The sequence below is a fragment of the Arctopsyche grandis genome, chromosome 7, assembly GCF_051622035.1.
Source record: "Arctopsyche grandis isolate Sample6627 chromosome 7, ASM5162203v2, whole genome shotgun sequence".
In the NCBI taxonomy this organism is placed as follows: domain Eukaryota; kingdom Metazoa; phylum Arthropoda; class Insecta; order Trichoptera; family Hydropsychidae; genus Arctopsyche; species Arctopsyche grandis.
Window position 1 is genome coordinate 22970408 of NC_135361.1, and position 27384 is coordinate 22997791.

General features: G+C 31.4%; 2 protein-coding genes across 4 annotated transcripts; one reads left to right on the plus strand and one right to left on the minus strand.

Moving 5' to 3' along the window:
- The first annotated feature begins 716 nt into the window (after positions 1-716).
- On the plus strand, positions 717-2002 carry LOC143913973 (coiled-coil domain-containing protein 12). Its single transcript, XM_077434027.1, has 3 exons — positions 717-1009; positions 1136-1256; positions 1329-2002. The coding sequence occupies exons 1-3, from the start codon at positions 783-785 to the stop codon at positions 1542-1544; spliced, it is 564 nt and encodes a 187-aa protein (XP_077290153.1). The 5' UTR covers positions 717-782; the 3' UTR covers positions 1545-2002.
- On the minus strand, positions 1830-25875 carry LOC143913972 (carbonic anhydrase 7-like). 3 transcript variants are annotated; one of them, XM_077434025.1, is made up of 9 exons: positions 25855-25875; positions 23509-23646; positions 22116-22217; positions 5422-5460; positions 4914-5078; positions 4506-4644; positions 3355-3460; positions 3056-3283; positions 2501-2975 (listed from the first exon to the last, which is right to left on the minus strand). In XM_077434025.1, the coding sequence occupies exons 3-9, from the start codon at positions 22192-22194 to the stop codon at positions 2712-2714; spliced, it is 1020 nt and encodes a 339-aa protein (XP_077290151.1). In that variant the 5' UTR covers positions 22195-22217; positions 23509-23646; positions 25855-25875; the 3' UTR covers positions 2501-2711. The 3 variants fall into 3 exon arrangements, with proteins under 3 accessions (XP_077290152.1, XP_077290151.1, XP_077290150.1); XM_077434024.1 differs by having other exon boundaries at positions 23494-23646; XM_077434026.1 differs by lacking the exons at positions 23509-23646; positions 25855-25875 and adding an exon at positions 23217-23310 and having other exon boundaries at positions 1830-2975.
- Between the last annotated feature and the right edge of the window lie 1509 nt (positions 25876-27384).

Genomic DNA, 27384 nt, shown 5'->3' on the forward strand with positions numbered 1-27384 from the left:
TATTATTCTAATTTTAAATTTACCAAAATATTTCAAAATATTGTTTGAAAAAATGGACGAACAATGGTTTTGCACATTGTACATATGAATGTTAAAATTTTAATCGAATTAATATTAATATATTAACAAAAACGGTACTTAAACATATTTAAAAAATCTGTTAAATCAGATTATTATGGAAACCCTAGTTGCCATATGATAGTCATTCATCACTGATTTTATGATTTTAAAATTAAATTCATGAATTCGTTTACAATATTGGAAAGCAAAATATTAAAGCTACTAGCCAATTGAATTTAAATTACATGTTGAAACCAACTGACAGTAAATTAATATATTGCTGTCTGTTGGTAGGGAGCAGAAGTGCAGAAGAGCAGAGTGCATAAAAGATACTTTTCAATGTCACGTGGTTATAATTTTTTTAGAATTTAAATACAAGTAGATAATAACCCAGTAAGTACGGTTAATACTATAGTGAATTTATTTATATTAACTAGAATATAAATTGAAATTTGGCTTGTCTCCATTCTAAAAAAAAATATGCATACATAGATGTTTGGTATTTTAAGTTTATTGTGATTAATTTGCACAAAATCTTTTAAGCTATATGTTATTTAAATTGAAAATAGTTTATAAACACCAAATAAATATCAATAACCACCCATTAAATTACAACTTTGGTCAAACAAATTTTGGTCATGGTGGTAATCAAAAGTGCTATGGTCTGTTTTAGTTTGACAACTGTCAAGTGACAGGTGCTGGAACAGAATACATAGTGAACGATGAGTGCGACTGTGAGTGCCGAACCTGTCATGGTAGTGAAAGAAGTGGAAGAGGGGGGCGGAGGCCCACCCAACGGTGAACGCAAAAAGGCTGGAGGCTTTCGGGGTCCAGGGGGCAAATTGGAAGAGGAGGCTTTGAAGCGACGAGAGAGGTTACGGGCTCTCAGAGAGCGTCGTACTGCGGCCAGTGAAAATCAAAATGGAGACACAATGGACTCTCTTCCTGCGTAATTTAATTATCTATCTATTATCATCATCTAATTCTACATTACACTTAAAACATTAAGATTAGCTGTTGTAACATAACCTCTAATATTTTTACCGAACATTTTAATAATATTTGTTGATTTCAGCCCAATTTTTCGCAATTACAAACCATTGGACGATGATCTCAAAGAATGTGTTTTACCAGAAGCACCAGTTGGCGACGTTACTTCTGAAATTAAGGATCAACTCGAAGCTGCAAATGTTAAAGTAAGCATTTATATTTTATGTTGTATATACATATGTTAAGTTGTTAATAATCTATTTCTGATTAAATCTTAGGTTGTAATAGAAGAGTTGGATATAACAAATTTAGCACCACGGAAGCCAGATTGGGATTTGAAACGGGACGTCTCGAAGAAGTTGGAAAAATTGGAAAGGCGAACCCAAAAAGCGATAGCCGAGTTGATTTGGGAGCGTTTAAAAGAAGGTCAAAACGACAATATAAATGCTATGGTTACTTTAGCTGTGACAGATCAAAATGATAAGAAGTCATAGTGATTTGTTCAGATTGAACCTTTTTGTGAAGCACAGTTAGTGTAAAAAAACTCTTGTGTGTATTTTATTTCGCACTGAACAATTATATGTCGATATTAATATTATACATATGTATGTGTATGAGTAAATGTATTTGTTATTTTCATTTTCATCAACTTTATATTTATCAGTAATTATGTTTGCAAATATAATGAAAATATTTTTGTATAACATTTAAGTAAACTGTTTTAATGTTTATTAGTATCTGAATTGGTGTTTCAATTTAAATAAATAAAAAACAAATTAGTAAAATTTCTTTATTTACAGAATTTTATATTTTAGTTTATTTTTTCATTATTATAAAACAAAATATATTTAAAGATAAAATTAGTAAGCATATTTTTCAGTACCTAGCATTAGTACAGTAGTAGTAAAATGTACAATTTTCAAAATTGTAAATAAAGTACTACTACACTCTTATGGTTTATTTTTCATTCATTTTAATTATTTATTTAATATCACTACATTTATTTTGTACATTATATATAACATATAAAAACTTCTATGGCAATTCATATCACTAATATATTGTTTAAAAACTTAATAATTATATAATCACAAACTGCCATTGGGTATTTATGTATATATTTTATATTATTAACTGGAAATCGACCGAATTTAAATTCCTTTGAAAAATTATCACACTTTTAGTACATAATATACTTTCTACACTTTCAAAGTTTGCATAGTAAATGTGAAGAATTTATAGCGTCTAACCTGGTGAAAACTTATGATATATTAAAACAAATATAGTTTTATAAAATTGTTAAAATTATACACAAATTACATACATAAATCATAACAAAACATATAAAATCTATAAAAGAAACTAGGGCTTTGCAGAGTTTGAAGTTAATTGAATATCAAATACATATATATTTGTAAAGCATAACTTTTCGTTCAGAGTGCTATTCCTAAACATTGCTAATTCAAATAAGATTTGAAATTTTCACAGTTCTACAATGTTAAAAATCTACGATTTAAGTCTATTTTATATATAACACAAATTAACAATATGACTTTGGAATATTTATGATATAATCGAATACATACAGTCATTATAATAACATAATTCAACCCTCACATAATTTACATTCATCATCATTAACAATACATAGTATAATTCGATTAATTAATCAAAAACGACAAGCAAACGGCAATAGCAATCAAACCGAGTGTAATTTTAATATGAGAACTGGCACTTTTATCACTACGTGGTGTTGATGTGCTTTCTTGAGGAACAATAGGTTTACGCACTACATCAGTCGACTTGTCGAAGTATCCGTCTCTTTCTGTATTATAGAATATTGTCCTGTCTCCGATCGGCTGCAGGGGCCTGAAGTTATGAGTGATGTGGCCGTGATCGGATCTCAACTCGCGGAAGCTGTTTATCTGTCCAAAAAACGATTCAATGTCAATCGATCGATATATGAATATAAATTTTGAATGCATACGATTTGATCTGTACTGACCTGGTCGTGTGCCAATCTGATGGGTTGTTCGTAGTCGATCCACGTCACCACTTCTGAACACGGAGGTGTTGTAAGTGAGCCACTGTATGTGAAGTAGTGTTCAAGATCGTACGGAAGAAGTGCCAGTAGGCTTAGAGAGCGAGCGAGCGGCATAGCACTTTGTGGTTCGGTCACATTTTGCAAGGCAGCTGTTACTAAATCGTAGGCTGGATGTCTGTGGCGGTCCACCTAAATGAGTCACAGATTTTATTAGAAATATTGAAGGTTTGTATTTAGGTTGTAGTTAAACAAGTTCGGACCTCATAAAAGAACGCCATTACTGCTAAGCCGTCGCTGTGTTCCAATGCTCCTTTTGGATCTCCATATTCTTTTTTGTAGAACACTATATGAAGTTCCATTGGAAAGCTGAAATGTTTATTTAGGAACATATAACAAGCAAGTCTTATATTACATATATAATGACGCATATTAAATGCATTTTCATATGGGTATAAAATAAATATGAAGCAAGATTTAGGGCGAAATCACACAGGGAAGGACGGCACATCAAGTGCTGGGCTCTCTGCTGTGGGGGTTCTCCTATATTTCATCAAATATGGGATACACCGTTATCGATCACTGTCAAGAAAGGATAAAATTTTATCGTAAACACTCCAGGGGGCGATTTTGGGACACATGTATGACACATTTTTTTCGCATGTTTAAAAATATCTAAAAAAAACTACGTCCCGCGTTCCTTCCTGTGTGATTTCGCCCTTAATGTCATTTTATATTCTTTTGATTACAAATATACGATCGAAGGTTACATTTAATTATTTGAGTAGTGTCTTTTAAGCTAATGATGCTTCTTTAGTGATCAGAGAGCAAGGAAATAATAGAGGTTTTTAATATTTAACAACAGTCAATGATACTGTGGTAAAAACTGTATCCAAGTTATAATTGGAGATTTTGTGAGCTTTGCTCTCAAGCTTTCAAGAAACAAAACTTTATAGGAAAAGTTGAGATCTTACAAGATTTATCAAAGATATATCTAGGATATTTAATTATTTATATAAGAGATATATCTAGGATATTTAATTATTTATATAAGTTAAATATTCCACCAAATTTATATTGAGGTATTTGAAATATGTATATGTAATAAAGAGGGGGCAAAAAATTTAATACAATATAATACTATGATTACTAACAAAATTAAATTAAAATTGTAAAATAGAAAATGTTCAGTAGATCAGTAGCTATTAAAATAGATATAAGATATATTGTGTACATAATTTAGTAATAATAAAAAGCATTTAAAAATCAAAGTCAAAATGATCTGTGATGACTATTTTTAGATATGAATTCAGTATTTAATCTCTTTGAATCTTAAAAAAAAGATCTAAAATAAATGTATTTGCCAGATGTGTATTATATGGATGTAAATTTATTTGGTAAATTGAAATCATACCTCTTGTTGTTGATTCGATCTTCACTTCCGACAGAATCATTGTTTCCCCAGTGAAAGTGCAACTGACTGAAGACGTATTCTCCGACTAGAGGGCCATCTGATATTTTAGGAGGCTCATGATTTTCCACTTTGATCATCACTGTTTTACAACAACGAAAAATATCATTAAAGAATAGTCTCGGCATTTAGGACAGAAACGTGTCATTGCAAGGTTAGATATAAAGCCCTACCTTTTAATTCAGAATCCAAACATTGTTACATTATTGTAATGAAATTCACAATGTATACTATTTTAAATAGAGACATTGTTATATTTTATACATTCTATCTGAATTTCAAACTCATTTGGGATATAAAATTATGGAAAGCTTATATGTATGAATTAAAAATAGGAATATGAATATCTACCCGTATGTCCATTGTTGGCTACGACAAGTCCTTCAATTTGTTCGTCAAACCCTTCCATTTTCAGCGGCGGTAGTTTGACTTCTTTGACCGATAGTAGGTTGATGTTAATGGGGCTTTGATGTTTGCCAAAGCATGTGTCGTATTGTTCTCCCCAGTGTTGGGGACCTAGAAATTGAATATCGTCAATCAAACATATGACGATGTATGAATCCGAAACATGTGATCGGAATTTGTAATTTACATTCGTCCGGATAGTACGTGGATGAGAAATGCATCAACGGAAGTAATTATGTGTGAGAAAACTGATTGTGACAACAATGCCACTATAATTTATTTCAGTCACACCGGTATTGCAATCCGGGCATACCATTTATTAAATTTAAAGTAACTACCAGTAAATATCAATGTAATTAAATACATACAAATCTCAAGGAATATTTTTACATTAGCGTAAACTATATACAATATATATGTATAATTTATTTAAATTATTTGAATATTTACTAACCATTATGTCCATCATATCCGAAATCTTGTGCGCGAGTTCCTAGAAAGATTAAATGTTTTGATTTTAGTGAATATTTATATTTGTTTTAAATCTTAGATATTTATACATGTATTTATATAGAAAATAAAGACACCGATATGTTGACAAAAATATAATAATCATGAACTGCATATTTGTTGCACATAAGTAAATGTATGTCTTTAAAGATTGCTGTACTTATCTAATGTTTATTTACAATATAATGTGTGTGTAACGCTTTGATGTTTTATTATAACATTGCATCTTAAGTTTATTTATACGAAGACAAATAGACAAATACACACGAATTGAATTATAATAATGTTTCTTTGCCCTATTTATGATTTTATGATCAATGGTAGATTTAAACTATAAATTTATTTTAAGTATTTTTTTATTTAAGTTTTAAATTATGTACATTTGAATACTTATTCATATATGTATGTTTTTAGTTTGTGGTATCTTTTTACAAGTTTATTTTTATACAGTATAAATATGTACATGAGATATGTACTTTTGTGCATTAAAGATCATCAATTATAATTGATCAAGACGTTTTGTTTCAAACAGGCATTGTAATCTGAATAGTTAATTATTGTCATTATTATCCTTGTAGTAATTACCATGACAAATGCGATTACTCTGATAACGTTGATGGAAGAGTACAAAAGACCTTTTCTATGATTTTATAATCGTTACCTCAAAATGGGACAAAATAATGACAAAGATAAGAATAATGGATGCAAATGCAAATGACATATTGCATCTTTTTAAGTGCACATAAAAATTATCATCACTCATGGTAGATAGAATGGGTATGCGACATTCGTTGGCACTGTTGATTTCATTTATGAACACATATACGTCCATATATGTACATATATTCGTACTGTATGAAATATAATACGGCATTGTGTGATTATTACTTTGAAAATAGAATTTAATGGTGTCATTTTCGGAACTGTGATAAAATTTGAAAGAATCGCTATACATATACAAAGAAAATATCTAAGGATATTCCATGTATAAAAACTCATTCTTCTTATATATGTTTAAATGTAATAATATAAGCTTTAATTCATATTACAAATATTTTACTTTTTTTATTTTATTTTTATTTTATATATACCAGGAAGGCCTAACAGGTGGAACCCAATGCGCCTTCCTAGACAATTAATTACAAACATTGCAGCATTTTTATTTCATAAATCACTGTATTTCGAGAGGCTGCAGAGCACAAAATTAAAAAATTAAATTAAAATCTATGGATTTAGACCAGAGCATCGTAACCTGTGCACCGCGGTAATATGTGTTCCCCGAACAGCACTTCGGCCTAATGCGTGCGAGTGAGATCGCGTGTGAGGAAGAAAACCGATGTTAGTTAGTGTTTTGTCCCTATGCATATACGGAATAACTAGCGACTGCCGATGAAGTACATATGTATGTACGTAGCTGGCAAACTCTACGAGTCGTAAACAATGTGTGCCGCGAATATCCGGAGGTTACGATGCTCTGATTTAGACCACTGACAAATTTTTACATATTATACATAAATCAAATTCAGATATTTGTGACATAGCGGGTAGGATGATTTTTGCCAATTTGATGGAGGAACCGTTTCAACAATGAAATCAGATAAATTGGCAAACTCTGATAAGAAACGATCTACATACTTGGAGTCACAAATATCCAAGTCTGACCAGCAGAATTAAAGATTACCACGGGATCGAACCCGGTAAACTCTCGGTGCTAAACATAAACGCAACCACCGAACGATACTGCTGGCTAAATATATACAAATATATTGATATGTAGCACATTTCATTTTTAAAAGAAATTATATATTCGCGAACAACTTTCTCCACAGGTACCTATAAAGCATGACTCATCGGGTTGCCATCCAACCTCCATTTGTTAACATCTATAAAATATTTACCACTTTTATTGGTAATAGCAAGTAAGTACACATAGAAAAGAACGAAGAGTACATATTGAATTGGCCACATGGATTTTTAACGAGAGAAATCTCTATTCGGCGTGTATTCAATGCCCTCTTCTGTACGCAAATAACCGTTTTCGCGGTTTAAATACAAAAAACCATGGCCTTCGATCGGCCATGTCCGATCAATTATCATCTTTTTTCGTAGATCTGAAGAGCTTTTTGTAATCCGATCACGTCCCAGGAGCAAGTAGAGCGAACATTTCACTGTAGAGCCAGCGATCTATAACAGTTGTATGTAGAAACGTAATCTTAAGTAGTAACATGTATGTATGTATAATATTTTCCGGTGAATTTTTAATTTATATGCTAGTTAGTTGAAATTAACCGTGAAGGACAATGAAAACACTTTTCAAATGCTACGCCTAGAAAGATATCTATATAGATCCATCTAGATCCATCCCCGATCGTACCTTTCCATATCTTGTTGGTAACTCTTTATTGAACTGGATCGATTCTACTGTTGATCTTGGGGTTGCATTCCAGAGTGACCTAAATTTCTCTGATCATATTGACTCTGTGTGTTGCTCTGCCTCACGAATGCTTGGGTTTGTCTTTCGTATTTCTCGACACTACCATAATCCCGCTGTTTTGAGATTGCTGTACAATGCTCTAGTTAGGAGTATCTTGGAATACGCCTCTATGATCTGGAATCCTTCCACTAAATCTCTATCTGTGAAACTTGAACTTATCCAAAGACGCTTTCTCCGACTGCTTTATAAGGAGCAATATGGGATTTACCCATATTTATTTCCTTCACAATTCGTCATGGGTATGGTCGACTACACTTCTCTTGACCACAGGAGGAGTGTTGCCCTCATCAAGTTCTTGTTTTCCATATTTAGAGGCTATATCACCTGTCCGTCTATCCTGGCTGAGTTGGGCCTTCATGCTACGGAGAGTGTGATATGGACCCGCCATCGTCCCCTTTTTCACACTCCTCTGGCTAGAACTGTGGCTTTTAGTTATTCTCCCATTCCTCGTGGCTTCCGTTTCTTAAATTCACTGGATGGTGCCATTGACATATGTCACATCTCTCTTCATTCTCTGCACCACTTCCTAAGTTACGGAAGTCGCGACTATTTAGAAAAGTTGAGTTAGTTTATTTAATTTTGAATTTATTAAGAATTTTTTTTTCTATGCCATGTTTTATTTATTTATCTTTTTAATTGTAAAATTTCATGTACTTTTTTTCCTTTTGTCCTTTCTTAATCTGTCGAGTGTGCTTGATTAATTGATGTTGTATAATAAAATAAAATAAAATATTTTTAATAATAATACTAGATAGATACATATATCCGATCACGCGATTCTTTTCCTGGGAATACTGTAGAAATACATATATTCGCAATGCAGTTCAAACTGCATTATCCGTTAACTGACAATCAAAAATTACATATCGCTAATGTATAACGCGCAAATGACAATACCCATAAAGCCATTAATGTGCCGTGTAATTTATTACCGCTATGATTATTTTTAAACGACTGGAGCTTATTGTTAAATATCCATTCATGCCAGATTAGAATCTTATCGATATTGTACGATTGTTTAGTCGAATGATCGAATAATAAAACTTGTATAGGAAAATGCATATAAATAAAAGTCACAGTAGAAGTTTCGAATTGATTATTCTTCTTTTGTTTTCAAAATAAGCATTACTGCACTAATGTAGTATCAGAAATGTATAGCAATTACATGTACATATATAATAGACATATGTACGTTAAAAATAGCTCATTTTCATTTTTAATACTTGCAGACTAAAATTGGTCATTTATGAAATTCGACTAATAAATCTGTTATATTTTTGGACTAAAATTTTTGATTAAGAGAAAAAATTTAACTAATTTTGATCATAGACACTAATCTGACGCACGATTGAAAATCTAATATATAATTTCGAAAGAGACTTTGTATGGAACTATGTAAGGTTTGGGTGGGAGCATCTAAAACAAATCAAAGTTTCTATGACGATGATATCGATTTTGTTGAATTTTATTTTTTTTCGATTCAAATAATTTTAATAAAAAAACAAACGAATGCTTATTATTATATGACGGGCTGAAAACCAGACTGGTACATGTGACATTTAAAAAAGTGACATTAAAGCATTTCATATATGTTATTATTTTAGCACTTAAACCAGATTTTTTAAAAAATATCACTTGTACCAGTCTGGTTTTCAGCCCGTCATATTAGCCATGTTTAAGCTGTTTATATTAAAAATACCCAGCGAAGCCGGGTAAAACCACTAGTACTACATATATACATTTAAAAGTTATTGACAATCGGATCACGTAGCAAAATAATGGACGAAAGGTGGACATAGTCAGTGCTGGAATGGTACTTGAGATAATTTAAAAGGGTGAAAGCAAGGACGCAAGGAAGATGGGTGGACGAAATTAGAAAAATGTGTGGAGTGAGATAGATGAGAGTTACGCAAAACAAAGACGAATGGAAGCTTGTTGGAAAGGCGTTCATCTAGTAGTAGATGGCGTAAAAATGATGATGTTGATGAAAATATTTATATATGTCATCATCATCTACAGCTGCTCACCATCCACTGCTGGATGAAGGCCTCTCCAACACGCTTCCAGTCGTCTCTGTTTTGCGCAACTCTCATCAATCTCACCCTACACATATTCCTAATTTCGTCTGCCCATCTTCCCTGCGGTCTTCATTTTACCGTTTTGCATTCTCTCGGGTACCATTCTAGCACTTCTTTTGTCCACCTTTCGTCCATTCTTCTGGCCACGTGGCCCGCCCATTGCCATTTCAATCTCTTTACTCTATCCACTATGTCCATTACCCTTGTAGTTCTTCTCACCCACGTGTTCCGTTTCCTGTCTTTCCTCGTTATGCCGAGCAGACAACGTTCCATACTTCTTTCAGTGTAGCTTTTGCTCGAAGTCCGTCACTAATTTAAAAATGTATGCACATGTACATAAATGCAATGACATGCATATAAGAAGAACATGTTAATTGACAGAAGATTGTTTCAGTTTTCTCTTGACGATAAAATAATAATATAATATAACGATTCAATTCGATTCAATAAATATAAACATAACTCATAATTTGACGATTATATTCTTAATGCAACTTTAGAATAACCAAATTTCATATACATATTTTCTGTTATTTTTTGAATAAAGAAAATAATTAATTCTTTTTGACCTCGACAGATAAATATTTTATATATGTATGTTCATAAATACATATTATATGTATGTGATCAGCTAAATCCAATAAGTGCATTAATCCACTGCACGAGGGTGTCTATGAAGTACATACATATACGTACATATATATATAGTAACAGTGTTTGTATAAAGTATAAAAATAAATCTAACAAATCACTTAACAAATTGAAATCATTTGTTAGAATTGCAAACATTCTCAATACTCGACCTCAATTAGGTCGCAATAATAAATATATATATATATATATATATATATATATATATATATATATATATATATTTTTTTTTTGCTAAATAATATTGTTAGAGCAAACAAATAAGAAAAGTTTCATCGTTTCATAGATATAATTAAATTTATTTAACAACTTTAGATACTTCAAAATAGAAATCTAGAAAAGTTAATGAGAAACATGCACAATACTTATATATTTTATTATTTTGAAAAAAATAAAACGATATTAAGCTAAATGGAAAATTCAAAACATGATAAGGACTGTAACTCGATTAAAGTATCAAGTTATAGTCGTTTTTATTACATTTATGTAGCTGAAAATGGGTACATAGGTACATCATCATCATATACAGCCATTCATCGTCCACTGATGGAAGAAGGCCTCTCCAACACTTCCATTTGTCTCTGTTTTACGCACTCTCATCCACATCACCCCAGATTTTTTTTTTAATTTCATCCACGAATTCACCCTTTAACATTCTCTCAGGTACCATTCCAGCACTTCTCGTATCCTAATTTTGTCTATTCTTCTAGCCACTGACACGTCCATTACCATTTCAATATTTCTACAAAATATTGTGATTGTTTTCAATTAAATATGTATTGCAATCATGTATTATATTTACATAAATGTAATACACACATGCGAGGTACTCCTTAGAGGTATTTTTAATCAAAGATTTATGACTTGTCTCTTATAAATCACATATGTAAGTTACAGTTGAACCATTGCTTAAGTAGTTTCATATTATGCAAATAAAATAATCGTAACATTGGATGAATGCGACCGGAATGCGTTTTACGATGCACTTGACTTATCGATCACTTTGACCGTGAAACGATGTCATGTGCAGTTTTTCCATTTCCCGAAGCATCGTTTTTTTTAAATAAATAATATCATAGTTTGAAATTTTCAACAATGGCGCAAGACCTTGCACGCAATACCAATAACTACATAGAAGATTTGACCAATTCGACTGATTTGATACGTTTAGCGCCATTACATGACGAGTATGAGTAATTCACGATCGTTTTGTCGGTTTATCTAACTTTTATATGTAGTACAATGTAACCAGAAACAGATTGACGACACCGTGCTAATCTCGAAATGTTAGTAAATATGTATAATACCGGTAATTTCAAGTTCGCATCGTGGTACCTTAACTGACCCGAGGCTGACGAGAATCAGACCATATCAAATCGAATGTTTTCGTATTGAAATTAACGCATTTAACGTCCGAGTGGTAATTTCTGCGATTTCAAAATTGAGTGTAATTTTATTTGCAATTTACGCATATCTCCATAACTCACTTACCGATAAATATTGTACAATGACCGTGAATTCAATATGGGATTTATTAATGAAAAACTCACGAGGTGTGGTAAAAGCTAGACCAATTCATTCACTACGCACAACTGACGCAAACAAATTAGTATTTTCTTTCTAAAGAGACTCTGAAAAGATTATTATAATAAAAGGGTTGCAGTCGATTGTCAAATATGTCTTCAAAATATTATGTTATATTTGTTCAAAAGATATGTATATGTATATAATATAACGGTTTTGAAGATTTTGTGGCCAATTTGGATCAAACCCAACAGGACTAAATACACTGAGCAACAAAAAGAGTTACCGGAGCGGAAACTCATCAACCTTTACTTAATTTGACCCACTAAATTCGAAGATGATAATCATTTTTATTGGTTTCTTCTCATTTATGAGATATGAGCGTTTAAAAAAATGTGCAATTTTTATAGATTTTGGACTTTCGCAATCTTTAACTCAAAATCTAGCATTTCTGTGCTAAAAGTGAGCATTAAAATCAATAGTCAGATATTTTTCTATCGATTTTGATATATATATTTTTTTATATTCTTATAATTAATTCTCTAGTGAATTTTAAATGGCAAAAATATACTGTTTCATATATATTTTCTTGACCTGCTATTATATATTCATTGGGTCAGTTTTATATTTTACTGCATTAGTAAGAATTGGTTTTCAATCTCAATATATATGTATATTTTTTATCTGAATGTACTGATGCACGTAGTGCATGCATAGACTAGTTCATTATTCAGATTTTGTATATACTACAACTGTTGACATTGGTTCGTGTATGAACAAACTAGTATGAACGAACGAAATATACACTTGGACTGTTACATATACAATTTTCAGTGGTCATATTAGAATTGGTAAATTTCGTATTTTCCACAATTACGACACATTGCTTATTATCAAATGATTAATTCAAGGCATCATACGACATATGTACGAAAATAGCTGCAACCGACAATGTCAATGTGCATTTTGTTTGAGCCTTTCATCAACTGTGAAAGTATAATTTGCATCGTCTAAAATCGATATGCAATTTATATACCTGTTTAGACTTATAACTGTATTAATATCAGGCTTAGATATGTCGTGTTTCATCGCCAAACACGTACGTTTTTTTTACATAGTGAATATATAATATTAGTTGCAAGTACTACTACATACTACATGCTTGGATTCGCGAAGGATTCAGAATTATATTCGAATTGAAGGATACTTTGAAGGAGTATTAGATTATTTAGTAGCCAACGAATGGAATATGGAAATTAAATTACTTTCAAAACAAATAACAATACTATCGTTAATGTGTTTGATAGTTGGCGCACGTTTATCATGTAAGGAAATTTCGTGGAAGATTTGGATTTTGCCATTTCTCGAATTTTAAGTGTTCAAAGACATTGAGTCTTGAATTGATAGATATGGGTAATTAAGAAGTAGTATATGTACATATGTTGTTTAATGTATTTAAAAATAAATTTGAAATTCTCCACAATTTTCCAACCAAGCTGGTTTCAATGGAATCGTAAGCAATAATTCAAATCACATTTGAGTGTCAGATGAGACGTAGAAGTATGCAATGACCGCAAAATTGACCAATTAATAATCGATTGTATGAAAAAACATTTGAGGAGGCAAATATACATATGTATGTTTCAGTCCAGGTTCGTTCATGAACATACTAGTTTGTTCGTACGCGAGCTTTTGGTTGTAGTTTAAGTACGAACAGTCAGAAGCTATCTTCAAATAGACTTATTAGGTGTATCATAAAACTTTTAGCTGTCAAAACCTGTAAGATGTCAAAACACCAAGTATTTAAAAGGGAAATCCTATGGAAAGCACACTGCAACGTTGCTATAATTCTCGTTTCTGATGATGTTAAAAATATTGCAGCTAAGTAAGTTAACATATATGTACACGTGTATTATATATAGAGGATGAGACAAAAAATGATTGAAGATATTTTAACTTATTTCTAATACTTTGTGCATGAACAGACTGGTTCGTTTGCCAATTTGTTCTTTTGTGTACACTAAAACTAGCCAGATGAACAAACTAGTGTGTTTATGAACGAACGAAATGTATACATGGATTTATATGTATTATATATATTTTGAGATGCATTGACGCTAAATGCAGATAAACCCCAGGATATATAAATGAACCAACGTCGAAGTGTCCGGAAAGTATCCATCAAACCCAAAACGAGCTCTCCAATTATTATAATGGTAGATGATTTTGAGCAAATTACATATATGATGAAACGACAAGATTTTATGATGAGTCCAGAAATAGTTGAAAAATCATCATCAAAAGTTAAGACTTATCTCAAATGAATTATATGAAGAATTGATTGATCGTCAAAATCAAATTCAATATACATACATATAATCCGTTATATTTGAAAGTCCATTTTTCTTCATTTGAGCAACATTTCGCAAAACCTTAAATATAATGTTTTGCGTTTAACAATATTTAAAAATGATGGTGGTCTGTAATACGTCTATTTTGCTTTTCCGAGATTCTGGACATAACGAATTATAATAAGTGATAATAATTTGTGAATTAAGTCAAACAGACATAGAGTTTATGGAACTGAAAATTGGACTTTCAAACATAACGGATCATTCATAGATAGAATTTGAAATCATATTCAAATAGTAGTGACCAATTTTGAGGAGGAGCCGTTTCAACAATGAAATCATATAAATTTAAATAGTGTATTACCCATATTCGTTTTTTTGACAATGCTTTATATTGAGTGTAAAGTCCGTGAGTGATTTGTCATGACACCCATTACAGGTTACCCCTGAGCGACACCTATGGTGCTAAACTTGTAGATAAATTTATTAGACCATAAATTTTAAATAATATTCAAATAGTGGTGTCATAGTGGGTAGGCTGGTTTTGTCAAATTGACGAGAAAATGTTTCAACAATTAAATCAGGCAAACTTTGATAGGAAACGATAGACTTGAAGTCATAAATATTCAAGTCTGACCAGCAGCACTACAAAAATACTCAAAATAAATTATTTTAAATCGAGGTCAACCCAGGGATTGAATCCGGGAATCTCTCGGTTGTAAACATTAACGCAGCCAACCGAAATATCCCTATCAAGCAGAGTGGAGATTCTTTAGAGATATAAATAAATTAGGTTTTGAAGAATTTTCTACGACCTGATAATTTTAAACAATGATTCTTCTGAAACAATCGATCTACCGGCGATGCGATGGGCGAAAAAAATTCAACGCATTTTAAATTAGTGTCGATATTGAACGACATTGAAATTTGAAAACGTCTCAATTAACACGGCTAGATGTTAAAATTACGTCATATAAACAACCTGTAATGACGAATCGTGCATTGAATGAAACATTTGATACGTGTAATGGATTTAACGATCTAACTGTGCATAAATGGGTCGTTTCCTGCCAACACCTGTCGGTTTTTAATCGCTTCATCCAGAATTAAAAATTAATAAACAGGTATGTGTGACATGTTCGACTATTGAGCGTAATGAACTTGATTGGAGGTAGTTGACCTACAATGAAAACCACAAGTGTATTGTAGTTACTATTTGCAACACCTGAAATGCAATCACAGGTACATTATTTTGCAATAGAGTTTTGTATTTATAAATCGATCGGATGTTGTATGGTTACTTGAGAATTGATTATTTGGTTTTAATTTAAAGCTTTACTTTAGAAATAGACGATGAAAAATCAGTGGCTTCAAATTTCGATACATAAACTAAAATATTTATTTATTTTTAAAAATAATCTTCTTTTAAATTATTTAAGTACGCTTTGTTTTAAAATAAAACTGCTTTCAATAGTACATATGTAGATATAAGGATGAATGTTTGTTTGTTTGTCTGGTATTTCAATATTTAGTTTTCAATTTAGGGTCAACTCAATCTGTAGTATACTCATGATACTTTTAAAATTATCAGAGCGGGCTTGTGGCGTGTGCGAAGTGTTTGGCACACACAGGCGCCCTAAAAGAAAGGGCATCTAAAGTATTTGGAAAAATGTTATAAATATTTCGATGACCGAAGAACGAAACATCAATACACAAAAATTCTCATAAGCCGTCATGCTTTCGCCTTATATCAGAATGACGATCTGATATATAATATTTAGAAACCATTTTACCAAAGTTAAAAACTTTTGTAATTTTCAATTTTTTTTAGTTAATTTTACAATTTTACAAAATTTTTAGAACTCTATTTTTCTTTGTGTATGTATTGTATATTTTTTACTTTATCAATGTTTTATTTTGTATTGCATTTTTTTTGTATTTTATTGTGTATTTGAATTTTCTACTTTATTTTCTTAGGCCCCAAATTATTTTTGCATGGTAAGGCATGTGCTGATAAAGCGTTTGGAACCCTTTGAAAGAGTTGTTTTTCACCTTTCATCATCACTAGTAATTCGGTTGGTTGGAATATAAAAGTGGATACTTATAAAGGTCTGTTTATATTATCCAGTACTGCACGTTAACAGCTCGGCACAACACTGCACGGAAAAGACTAGTCCTATTCATGCTATACAGCACTTCTCATTTTCGGCACATTTATAAATGTTTCGAACGAATGCAAGTCAAAATCAGCTTACATGTTCATTACGGCGCAATATTGCTTGCGTCGTATCGTCGAGTCAATGCAGTCACAATATGCCGTTTCTGAACATATTCATAAGCAACATTTTCGTTAGTACGGGGGCATTCGCCACTGTGACGTCACGTCATGAATTTTTCCACAATGGCTAAAGAAAGTCGATTCTGCTTGATACGTTTCGGTGACATGTACTGCTTTAAAATTAATAAATCGTGTCAGATGCTGTTTTGGTATACGTCACATACACATTACGGAACATGTGAATACTTCCATATAGAATGTACTAAAGAATATTTTTCGTAGTGCTGTTTATGTGCTGTTATAAACGATTATTCCACATAAGTCTACGGCGTAGACATAAAGTAAGATTTGCTTTCACTTGCGTCATTGGAAAAAACTCAAGATCTTATAATATACGAACAATCAATATTTGTAACTATGTGTTTTCCTTGTTTAAAATCTTTTCTAGTAACTTCATTTTCATTTTACGTCAGTAATTTCTCTTATCTTTTGCGGTGCAGTTTTTCCCTTGCTATTCCCGGATATTTGCAATGAGCGAAAGACGTCACGTCACACACGCATTAAAACCGAACCGGAAAGGGTTAAATTTAAACTACGAAAATATCGTCGTGTGAGTGAAATTATATACCGCTTAATACCGAGATCTCAACTAAAGATTGTGGCCATTAAACAATTGAATTTCATTGTCATTAACACGCTTTTAAGTCGTCGACCGTGCGAATTGAACAATGGGGCAATTTAAAGTGTCGATATATATAATAATTTAAATTTAACCATATTAATAATAAAATAATCAAATTAATAACACTGTTCGACACGAAAAATGGTTCAGAGACGAGATATGACCTTTCTTATAGATCTATACCCAGTAAGCACGAACCTGGTAATAAAATATGTTGATTGGCTCGAGATTCGGAGATATATGTGTTTTTTAAATCGCGCGATTTTTCTATATCTTGGTGTTGTTCGGTCGATGTCTCAAAATTTGTCAATTTTCTGTTCAAAATGAATATTGAAATCTATAGTCGGGTATTTTATCTTTCATTTGTAGTACTTTTCAGCTTTCAAATCTCTCTAAGTAGTCGTTCAGTTTAAATCAAAAGTCAAAAGTAGGTATTTTCACTTGGGATTTTTTCCCACTTTTAATACTATTTTATATTGATTATTTTCTATTGAAAAATGTTTATTGAAATAGTGTTCTGGCCACACTATTTTTGTTTTCGTTTAAAAGGGTTAATTGGAAGTGTACTAAATTTTAAATCGGTAAAATTTCGAGCTAAAAGCTCGTACTAGTATTTACTCGATTTAAAAAACACATATATCTCCGAATCTTGAGCCAATCAACATTTTTTATTACCAGATTCGTGTTCACTGGGCATAGATCTATAAGAAAAGTCATATCTCGTTTCTGAACCAAAAAAGTCGTCATTTGTCGAACAGTGTATTTTGCCATTAAAAAAAGACGCATATTTAGACAATAATGTGAGTTATGAAAAAAATTTAATATAATTTGTAACATTAGAAAGCACTCGTCAATGTAGATATAGTCTATGTAAACACGAATTCATTTTGGCGAAAATGTCTGAATGTTGACTATTTCTGAAGCGGAACCGAAGACAAAGGTTGCGGCTCGTTTTCCATATTGTATGTCACAAAAGACAACACATTTGAATAAATCTGATGCTTTTTTTTAACCGAGATGTTTTTTCTTAATAACTTCCGTCATTGACTTCTAGTAAAGTGCGTGAACTATATGTATGTATATTCCGTTAAATATTCAATAACAAGTTCATGACTAAGAACTGTTGTGTTATGAGTGTCCAAAATTCACGTTAGCGATTTGTTCAAATGATATTCTTCATTAGGAATCATCGGTAAAATATAATCAATCATGGGTTTTACTCTTATGAAATTTTAATTTTGTTTTTGTAATATCAGGTGCAATTTTTCACGTTTGTACAACGAATGGATGACTAAAAGTTTAGCAATAAATAATGCATATTTAAGTTGGAGTATTCGCACACATGCGTCGACTGTTTGACTTGAAATTCAATGAATGTCATAATGAATACTTTCAAATTAAAAAATTGAAAAGAACATGCTAATTTTGAGCGATTTTCATTACACAAAAGACGGGCAAAAAAAAAGACATTTTTCACGAGTTCGTTCGCTCACCGCGATATGAACTTACACCATTGACTTTAAATATCGAACAAATTTTCGACATTTGCTTACATTCTTCACAGGCGATCACAGATAAAGAGCTAAAGAAATGTTACAAAAAGGCAAAAGAGTTTTCGCGAAAATGCCTTAAATATTCAAGAGCTTTTCGCCGAGGCGCTTATTACGTATTAAATAAACGTGACTAACGCGCCGTGAATATGTACTCAAAAGTTTTTTTCATTCATAAATATTCATGCAAAAAATATTGAAACGATTATAAAAAATCATTTCAATTCAAAATATGTCTTTAAAAATAATTTCAGAGAGATAATTCGCAAGCCGACAAAAGACAAGAAAAATCATGTACTCGCATACGTTTAATTATCATACTTAGTAAACACTTGTCAATTTAAATTTATTAAAATATACAACACTATCTATTTACAAATATGTTATTGTATGTATTTGCCTAATCGATAATGTTACATTTGGCACAATTTAAATTATTATATTACATTTTCAAACATAATATGTATATACATATTAATGTATTTGAGACAAACAAAACATTTGTTGGAGATCGTTTGATGCAAAAAAATTATATAATATAATATATAATCTTCCGACCCTCATTTTCATCGACTCATTTCATTCTGATGACTGACGACTTTATCTGAGAAAATTACATATGTATGTATATACATTTTAGAGCTTTAAGCGGTTGTCTTCAAAATTGGAACTATTAAATCATTTTCTTACCATTAAAAAAATATTTAAGTATCATGTTCATATTTTTATAAAAAACAATAATTGCTAAAAAAATAATAGCCCAAATTAATACCCATCAGAGCACTGAAAAGGTAATTTGTAATGTAAATCATTCTCTCACACTTTTTCCCCTGTTTTGTTCAATATACATAATATATTTTGAGAAATGATGATTTCACGTGTTAGTGTATAGTTTTTGGAATAATATATGGACACATTTTTTTGATAAATTCGCATTTTCGATTTGTATCGGTGGCGGTGAAGTTTTTCGCTTTACCAATTTTCAAAACAATACTAGATATTTTGTCTAAAAATCCGCCACGATCCGTTTTCACAATGGCGAATCCAAGTTGTTTTGTGCGAGTACAAAGGATCAATGAAACAATATTCAACATATTATGTTTAGAATATTACGAAATAAATTTCCACATTGGGTTCAATTTACGGAATAATTGAATATTGGTTTGACTCTAGTAGATTTTTGGAAACATTTGTATATATGTATGTATGTTACAGTCCAAGTATACATTTAGTTCGTTCGTGAACATACTAGTTTGTTCATACACGATCTAATCTATCAAGTTATAGTATACAAAAAAAAATTGACAATCGGACTAGTTTTATCATGCACAAACTATTAAGGATAAGTTATAGTATATTCAATCGTTTGTCTCATCCTATATGTATGTATATGTATACATATATGTACATACATATGTATGTATGCTTACCATAAATTGTAATATTTTCACTTTTTATACACCTTTTTTAATTTAAAATAGCAGAAATATTACTTTTATAATATATTTTACTGTTTTTTTTTTATTTTTAAATAAATATTCTTATTCTTATTTATAACATTTACCATTCGTATTTATAAAATTATTGTTACATTTACCAATTTAACTTCCAAGATATTAATTTTTAGTGTAAGTCAATGTGAATATGAACAAATGTATTAGTTTGTTCATACACGAACCAATCTGACCAGTTATATTGTATTAGAAATAGACGAACCAACTAGTTTGTTTATGCACAAACTATTAGGCATTAATTTGAGTATTCTCAATCGTTCCTCCCATCCTATGTATATGTACATACATACATATACATATATGCTTACGCTAAGGTGCAATATTTTTAATATGAGCGGAAACGGGAATTATAGCATCGTTCTAATGTGGTTTCCAAATGATATATCTTTTAAATACTTGTAATTTTGACATCTCAAAGGTTCTTACAGCTAAAAGTTTCATGCGACAAATGGTTTTGACTGTTAGCACTTAAACTAAAACCAACCAATTAAGCCAAGTTCGTGTATGAACAAACTAGTTTGTTTATGAACGAATTGAAGTGAACGCTTGGACTGTAACTTATACATTGTATGTATGTATATAGTTATCTCAAATTCTGTCTGATGCAATTGTTGCAGTTGACTGTTGAAAGTTAAGTTTGTAAATAAAACGTGAATTGCAACAAAGATAGCATTGAAACCATTGCACAAATCTTATATCTTATAAATTCTTGGTAAATTTCAAAAATTAATACACGGTGCATTTGGTGTTCTCGGGAAATTTGTTTGCAATAAAAGTTTCGAACGAAAACAGTCAATATTCTCACATTGGTAATTTGTTTTGTTATGAAATTGGATCTATTAAAAAATATTACAATGGAAGGTTGAAGATTTAATGCAAATAAAAAATTTGAATTACAGGTATTTCGAGTAGGTATCTGTAAAAAAATTTGGTCATAGAAGAGATCGAAGATCGGAATATTTTATGTACATATATCGTGTTTCTTTTTGAGAAATATGTATATTATATGAATGGCTTTGAAGTTGAGTCAACTTATTTTTACGAATTACAATTTCGAGAATTCCAGGAATGCGTGATCATTGATCAGTGCATAGAATTGTCTGAGAACCACTGGCACAAATGTAGACAATAAGTATATGGGATTGGTGTGAGCGTAAATACACATGCCCTGCGAGAAAATTAAATATGTGCATACGATTATTAGTCGAAAAATCAATGTTTTTTTTATTTATTTTTGTCTATACCAAGAAACTGGGCAATAATTGAGGGGCTTTTGTCAGTGACCATTTGAAAATCTCGACACTGCAACGACCCGTGTGCGGTTGATTGATTTCACACGTTCGACCAACCATTGTGATGACGCTGGAAACTCGATGGAGATCGCGCTTCGGACAAATTGGGTCTCGTTGTGCGAAAATATAAAAAATTTGCATGTCACATGTGCTCATGTGTATGTTGCTATTTTTTTCCTGAAATACTATTTCGTACATATATTCATACATAGGTTTTGACTCACCTGAAAGCAGCGCTGAAACGGCGACAAATAACGTCGATATTCGCAACGAATACATTATCCCGAATTCTCCTGATAGCATTCGGGACGTTGAATCTGTGTCACCTAAGAAATAATATCCAAATGATTAATTGAACTGAAATAGTTGAAGTTTTCCATTATTCACAAGACCTATGTATGTATGTATGTATGTACATACATATGTACATATTTATATCAGATCAAATGAATAATCATTCTGGGTAAACGAAAGGAAGTGGCAACTTCTCGAAACTGATATCGATGTTATATTATGATCATAAAATAAATATTATTTAATATGTTTCAAATCAAATAAGGAAATACTATATACTTTTATAGTATACGTATGTTTTAAAATAACAATTTCAATCAAAATTTGAACAATACGCAAATTATAAATTGTCAAACATATGTAGATCGGATGTAAAATTTGAAACGATTTTAAGGACTTTAAACTTTGTTTAATTTCAAGAGAAAATATTATATGAGTTGAGCCTTTTAATGGCAGAAACTTTTTAAAAACAAATCAATTTTTGATATTTAAAATTAAATATTATAAAAATATTAACATATTTGTTGTAAACTATTTTCACTTCAATCACACATTACGTATGTATTTCAGAAGAAAAGTTTATACCTACATATATATAAAAAAAAGCCTTAATACACATAAAATGGAAAAGATTATGTCAGCAATCGTTATATTTTGAACTTTTCATTTTATTTATCACGTTTTAGAAAAACTCACTACTATTGTCGTGAATGGTTATTAGCACAAGTATAACTGTTCCATTTTTGTATCTACAATATAATGGCATGTCGTTAAATGGCACGATATAAAATTAACGGGCGACCGTTCTATATGTATATTTTATATTACTATTAAAAAAAGAGTACAATGATGAATTATGTATCGACAATTGCAAATATGACTTTCACAACTGGCTGAAAGTGCTGAAAAAAGCTCGGCTTTGATTGAACGGCCTGTCACCGGTCCCAGACAGTTGATTTCGCTTTTAAATATGGACGTGTGTTTAAAAGTAATGGCGTGTTACAAAATAAATAGCAGTCTGCATAAACTACCTTGCGATAATGAACGATTTTCGTTTAACGTATAGCGTTCGAACTACTAAATCACTATATAGTGATTCACCGGGCACTAGCTAGATACTACTGTCCGTTCGCGAACCATACGATTCTTTATATACTCGCAGTACTATTGCCCGGAAAATCTGGGATATTTGCAGTCCAAGTGAGGAATTCGCGGGAAATTTTCATACGGATGAACTTCCTCAAGACTAATTGGTGATAAAATAAAATTGTATCGAACCGTGTAATAAGCTATCTATGGAATTCACACTAGTATATCACTCGCCTTGGCTTGTCTCGTTCCAGTTAATAGGATTGCTGAAAACTGTTTGTGTTGTTGTTGTTATGCAATCATTGAATATTTAATGATAGTTTCTTTGCTTGCGCAATCGCAAATTAAGTGCATTCACATTGAATGAGTTCACTGAAACAAATATAATACATGATAATTAATCATATTTGTTATTGATTCACCAATAAATCGAAATGCGATGATTATATATAAGTTCACATTTCCTTGATTTATGTATATCTATATGTGTCACAGTGAAATTAGATTTCAAGTGAAAATATATTTTCACTGACGTTACAATGAAATTATAACCAGTTACATTTTCAGGGTTGGTTTTATCCATTTAAGATTAGATTAAGGGTTATGGTAGGTTAGCTTACATAAGGGTTGGCCCTATTCATTTAAGATTGGGTTGTTAGTAGGGATCCCAATCGAGTATTCGAATTATTCGTCTGATTTTTCAGCCATTCGTTATTCGAATATTTCATCAACTATTCGAATATTATTCGTGTATATACTTTTTATAAAATAAATACACAAAATCAATATGAAAAGAGTGATGATGACGAAGCCGACGATTATGAAGAAAATTAAACATGTGATGGGGATAATTGTGATGAAAATGAAGATAATGAGGAAGATGAAATGTCTAGATGTAAAGAAATGGATTTTTATTCATTAAATACAGAAATGTTTGAAGAAAATCACTTTTTGATGCATAATAATCTCTACGTTATTTTAGAAATCATCAGAAAAATAATATGAATATCACCGGCGAAATATACATTTTTAGAAGAAATCATAATGAAAAAGTAAATTAAAATACTGTTTCTAAGAATGAAATTGATATTTTGAAAATTTTAATTGATGTTCTTACTCCCGTTGAAACCGCAATTAAAGAATTAAGCAAAATTAGTGCAAAACAGCAGAAGTTTATAAATTTTTATCTTATATTTTATGTGTGTATTTTAGTTTTATGTTTTTTTTTAATTTTCTTAAAATTATGTTTTATTAATTGTAATATATTACATATATAAATATAATGTAATTTATGCTTAGTACATATGTAATTGCCTTTTTTTATTTTTCGAATGTGTTCGAATATTCGAATAGCACTTGATTTACTATTCGATATTCGAATAGTTGGAGTAGACGAATATTTGGGATCCCTAGTTGTTAGGGTTAAATTTATATAGTTAAACGTTGTAAATTTATTGTTTTATACATTTTCACTGCTTGAATTGATGAAAATATATTTTCACTTGAGCTCACTGAGTTGGAATAAGATCACATTCAAGCACAGCAGTAACTATTTCATTAAGAAGTTGGAGAGCTCTTGGAATAAGAACAGGGCCATGCTTACCATACATGTGTACAGATGTGTGCAACGCACACAGGCGGCTGAAGTATAAAGGCGGCCGAAAGAAATGAGAGTCGAAAAAATTATATTCCTTAAAAAATACGAAACACGACATCATACTTTTTAAAATGCATTTAGGTTGTCTTGTTGTATACTTGTGGATTGCTGTTGCAAGTTACAATTTGTAACACACCCGAACTAGAATTTGGGGATATATATAACTGGATAGCATGGCTAACCGAATAGTAAAAAATGGGCAGGTATAGCTTCGGTCTGCATAGAGCTGGGTCTTTTATGTTCTACTATCTTTGCGACTGCCAGAATTATTTCTTATAAGGATGTCGAGTATTGGTTGGTCATCGAAAAAACCATGTTCTAGATGTGGGGTTGGGGGTAAAAACACTATATTTTAATGAATGCACTTGAAAACATTCAGTCTTTCCTGTTCAGAACTAAGCGTTTTGGTTTTTTGTCTGTTTTTGTGGTTAATTTGGACTGTGATTAAAATTTTCAACACTATATTTCCCACAAGGTAAGATTTGTGCACTACTCGCATGCACTTAATTTTTTTTTAATTTTAAATTTATATAGTTTATACAAATGCTGATAAAATTATAGAGCGGCCGATTTATTCGCACACGGGCGGCCGAACTCCTAGGCGCGGCCCTGAATAGGAGCCAACCGATAATGGACTGTGCGGGCAGGATGATGTCTACCACGCTCATAATTATTAGTCCCAAACACCCAACTGTTCCAATAATAATTAATAAGAAGTAAAAATACATCATTGTGAGATAAAAAAATACTCCGTGTAATTGTAGATATTATAGAATACAGAGGTTGAAAATAAATGATCAGTATTGATATATTCATGTACATATATACTTAGAGGCACATTTTTGAACTACAAAAAAGCGTTTTACGAAGAAACACTACATGAATTTTTTATTTCAAAATGTTATTTGAAAATTTGTGTGTACTTGCTAGTTATCTCAGATAGGATTTAATTGTTGAAAATACACAAAAAAATTAATATGAATTTGAAAATTAATATATATGTAGAAGAAAGATTATAAAATTGTATATACCCCTAGCCATTTTTGAGGATTGGTCTTCCAGATATTATTATGACTAGACTGCGGATAGAGACCGTGCTTTTTCCAGGAATCGGGGCAGTTTGGCTCTATTTACAAAGCTAGAGTACCAAAAAAAAGGTTGGGCGAACCTTTTACAACAATTGAACAATAAACGGCGCACTGTGGATCCGGCCATTATGACTTTGTTTTACGTTATGACTTTGTTTTACGTTAAATATGTCCTCAAACCAGTGCCGGCCTTAGACCCTATGGCGCCCTCGGACATTTTTTTTCTAAGCGCCCCTAGAAAATTATTAAGAAATGGGTTACCATCCTCCTTTTTCTAGGCTTGGGACCGACAGAAAAGTTGTTAACAAGGTTTCCCAATCCCACTGGTGGAATTAAAAATAAATAAAATTATATTTCGGAAGTGAACTTTTCAAGTCTTTTTTCTGCAAAATCTTTAATTAAAGCTGAAAAATCAAGATTTTCAGAGTTATCATTTTCAATAGATAGAGTTCCCAAGCTGGAAAGTACATTTTGTGAAAATTTTAGATCGGGGATAAGTTTTAATTATTTAAGTTTCGAACAGGCAGTGTTAGGAAAATTCGCATGGCAACCCAAATGTTCGGATATAATTCTTGTAAATTATGTTGTTTTATGAAATTTAATACAATGAGTGGATTGATTTTACCTTGAATGTTATTTGAATAATAGGCACTAATAAGTTCATCGCAAAGTTCATTACTAATGATACAGATTTTGAATTCGCGGTGAGCTAAATTTGAAGATCGGCACAATATTTTTGAAGTTCGTCTCTTTCCGGTAGATTGTTTACAAAATACAATTTTTTTTTAAACACTTTTAGAAAAAAATTTCGCCTTTAGCACTCTAATCTAAAATGTTTGGCTTTTGGCGCCAAAAATTTATAATTTTAAATTTTAGAGCGCCTTTGGCGCTTCGTGTGGCGCCCTAACTTATTTGGCGCCCCCGGGTGCCGCCCGACCCAGCCCCCCCCTAAAACCGGCACTGGATGTAGGTCATGTCAAATAAATTTCATTAATTATATTTTATACTGTTTTATGTCCATTTTATAGTTTAAAGAAGAAGCTCTTCATATCCCTCAACAGATTTGATGTTAACTCACCATTGTTGAATCCAATATGTGTCAGCAAAGGGTCCATCCAGATTTTGGTAAATGTATCAAGAGTTTCCTCATGTAGCCAGCAGTATAGCTCGGTGGTTGCGTTAATGCTAACCAACGACAGGTTCCCGAGTTCAAGCCATGGGTTGATCTCGATTTAAAAGAATTTATTCGGAAGTATTTCTGTATAATTGATCACACTTGGATATTTGTGACCAAGTCGTAGTCCTCGTCAATTTGACAAAACCAGCCTACCCACTATTTGAATATTATTTAAAATTTATGGTCTA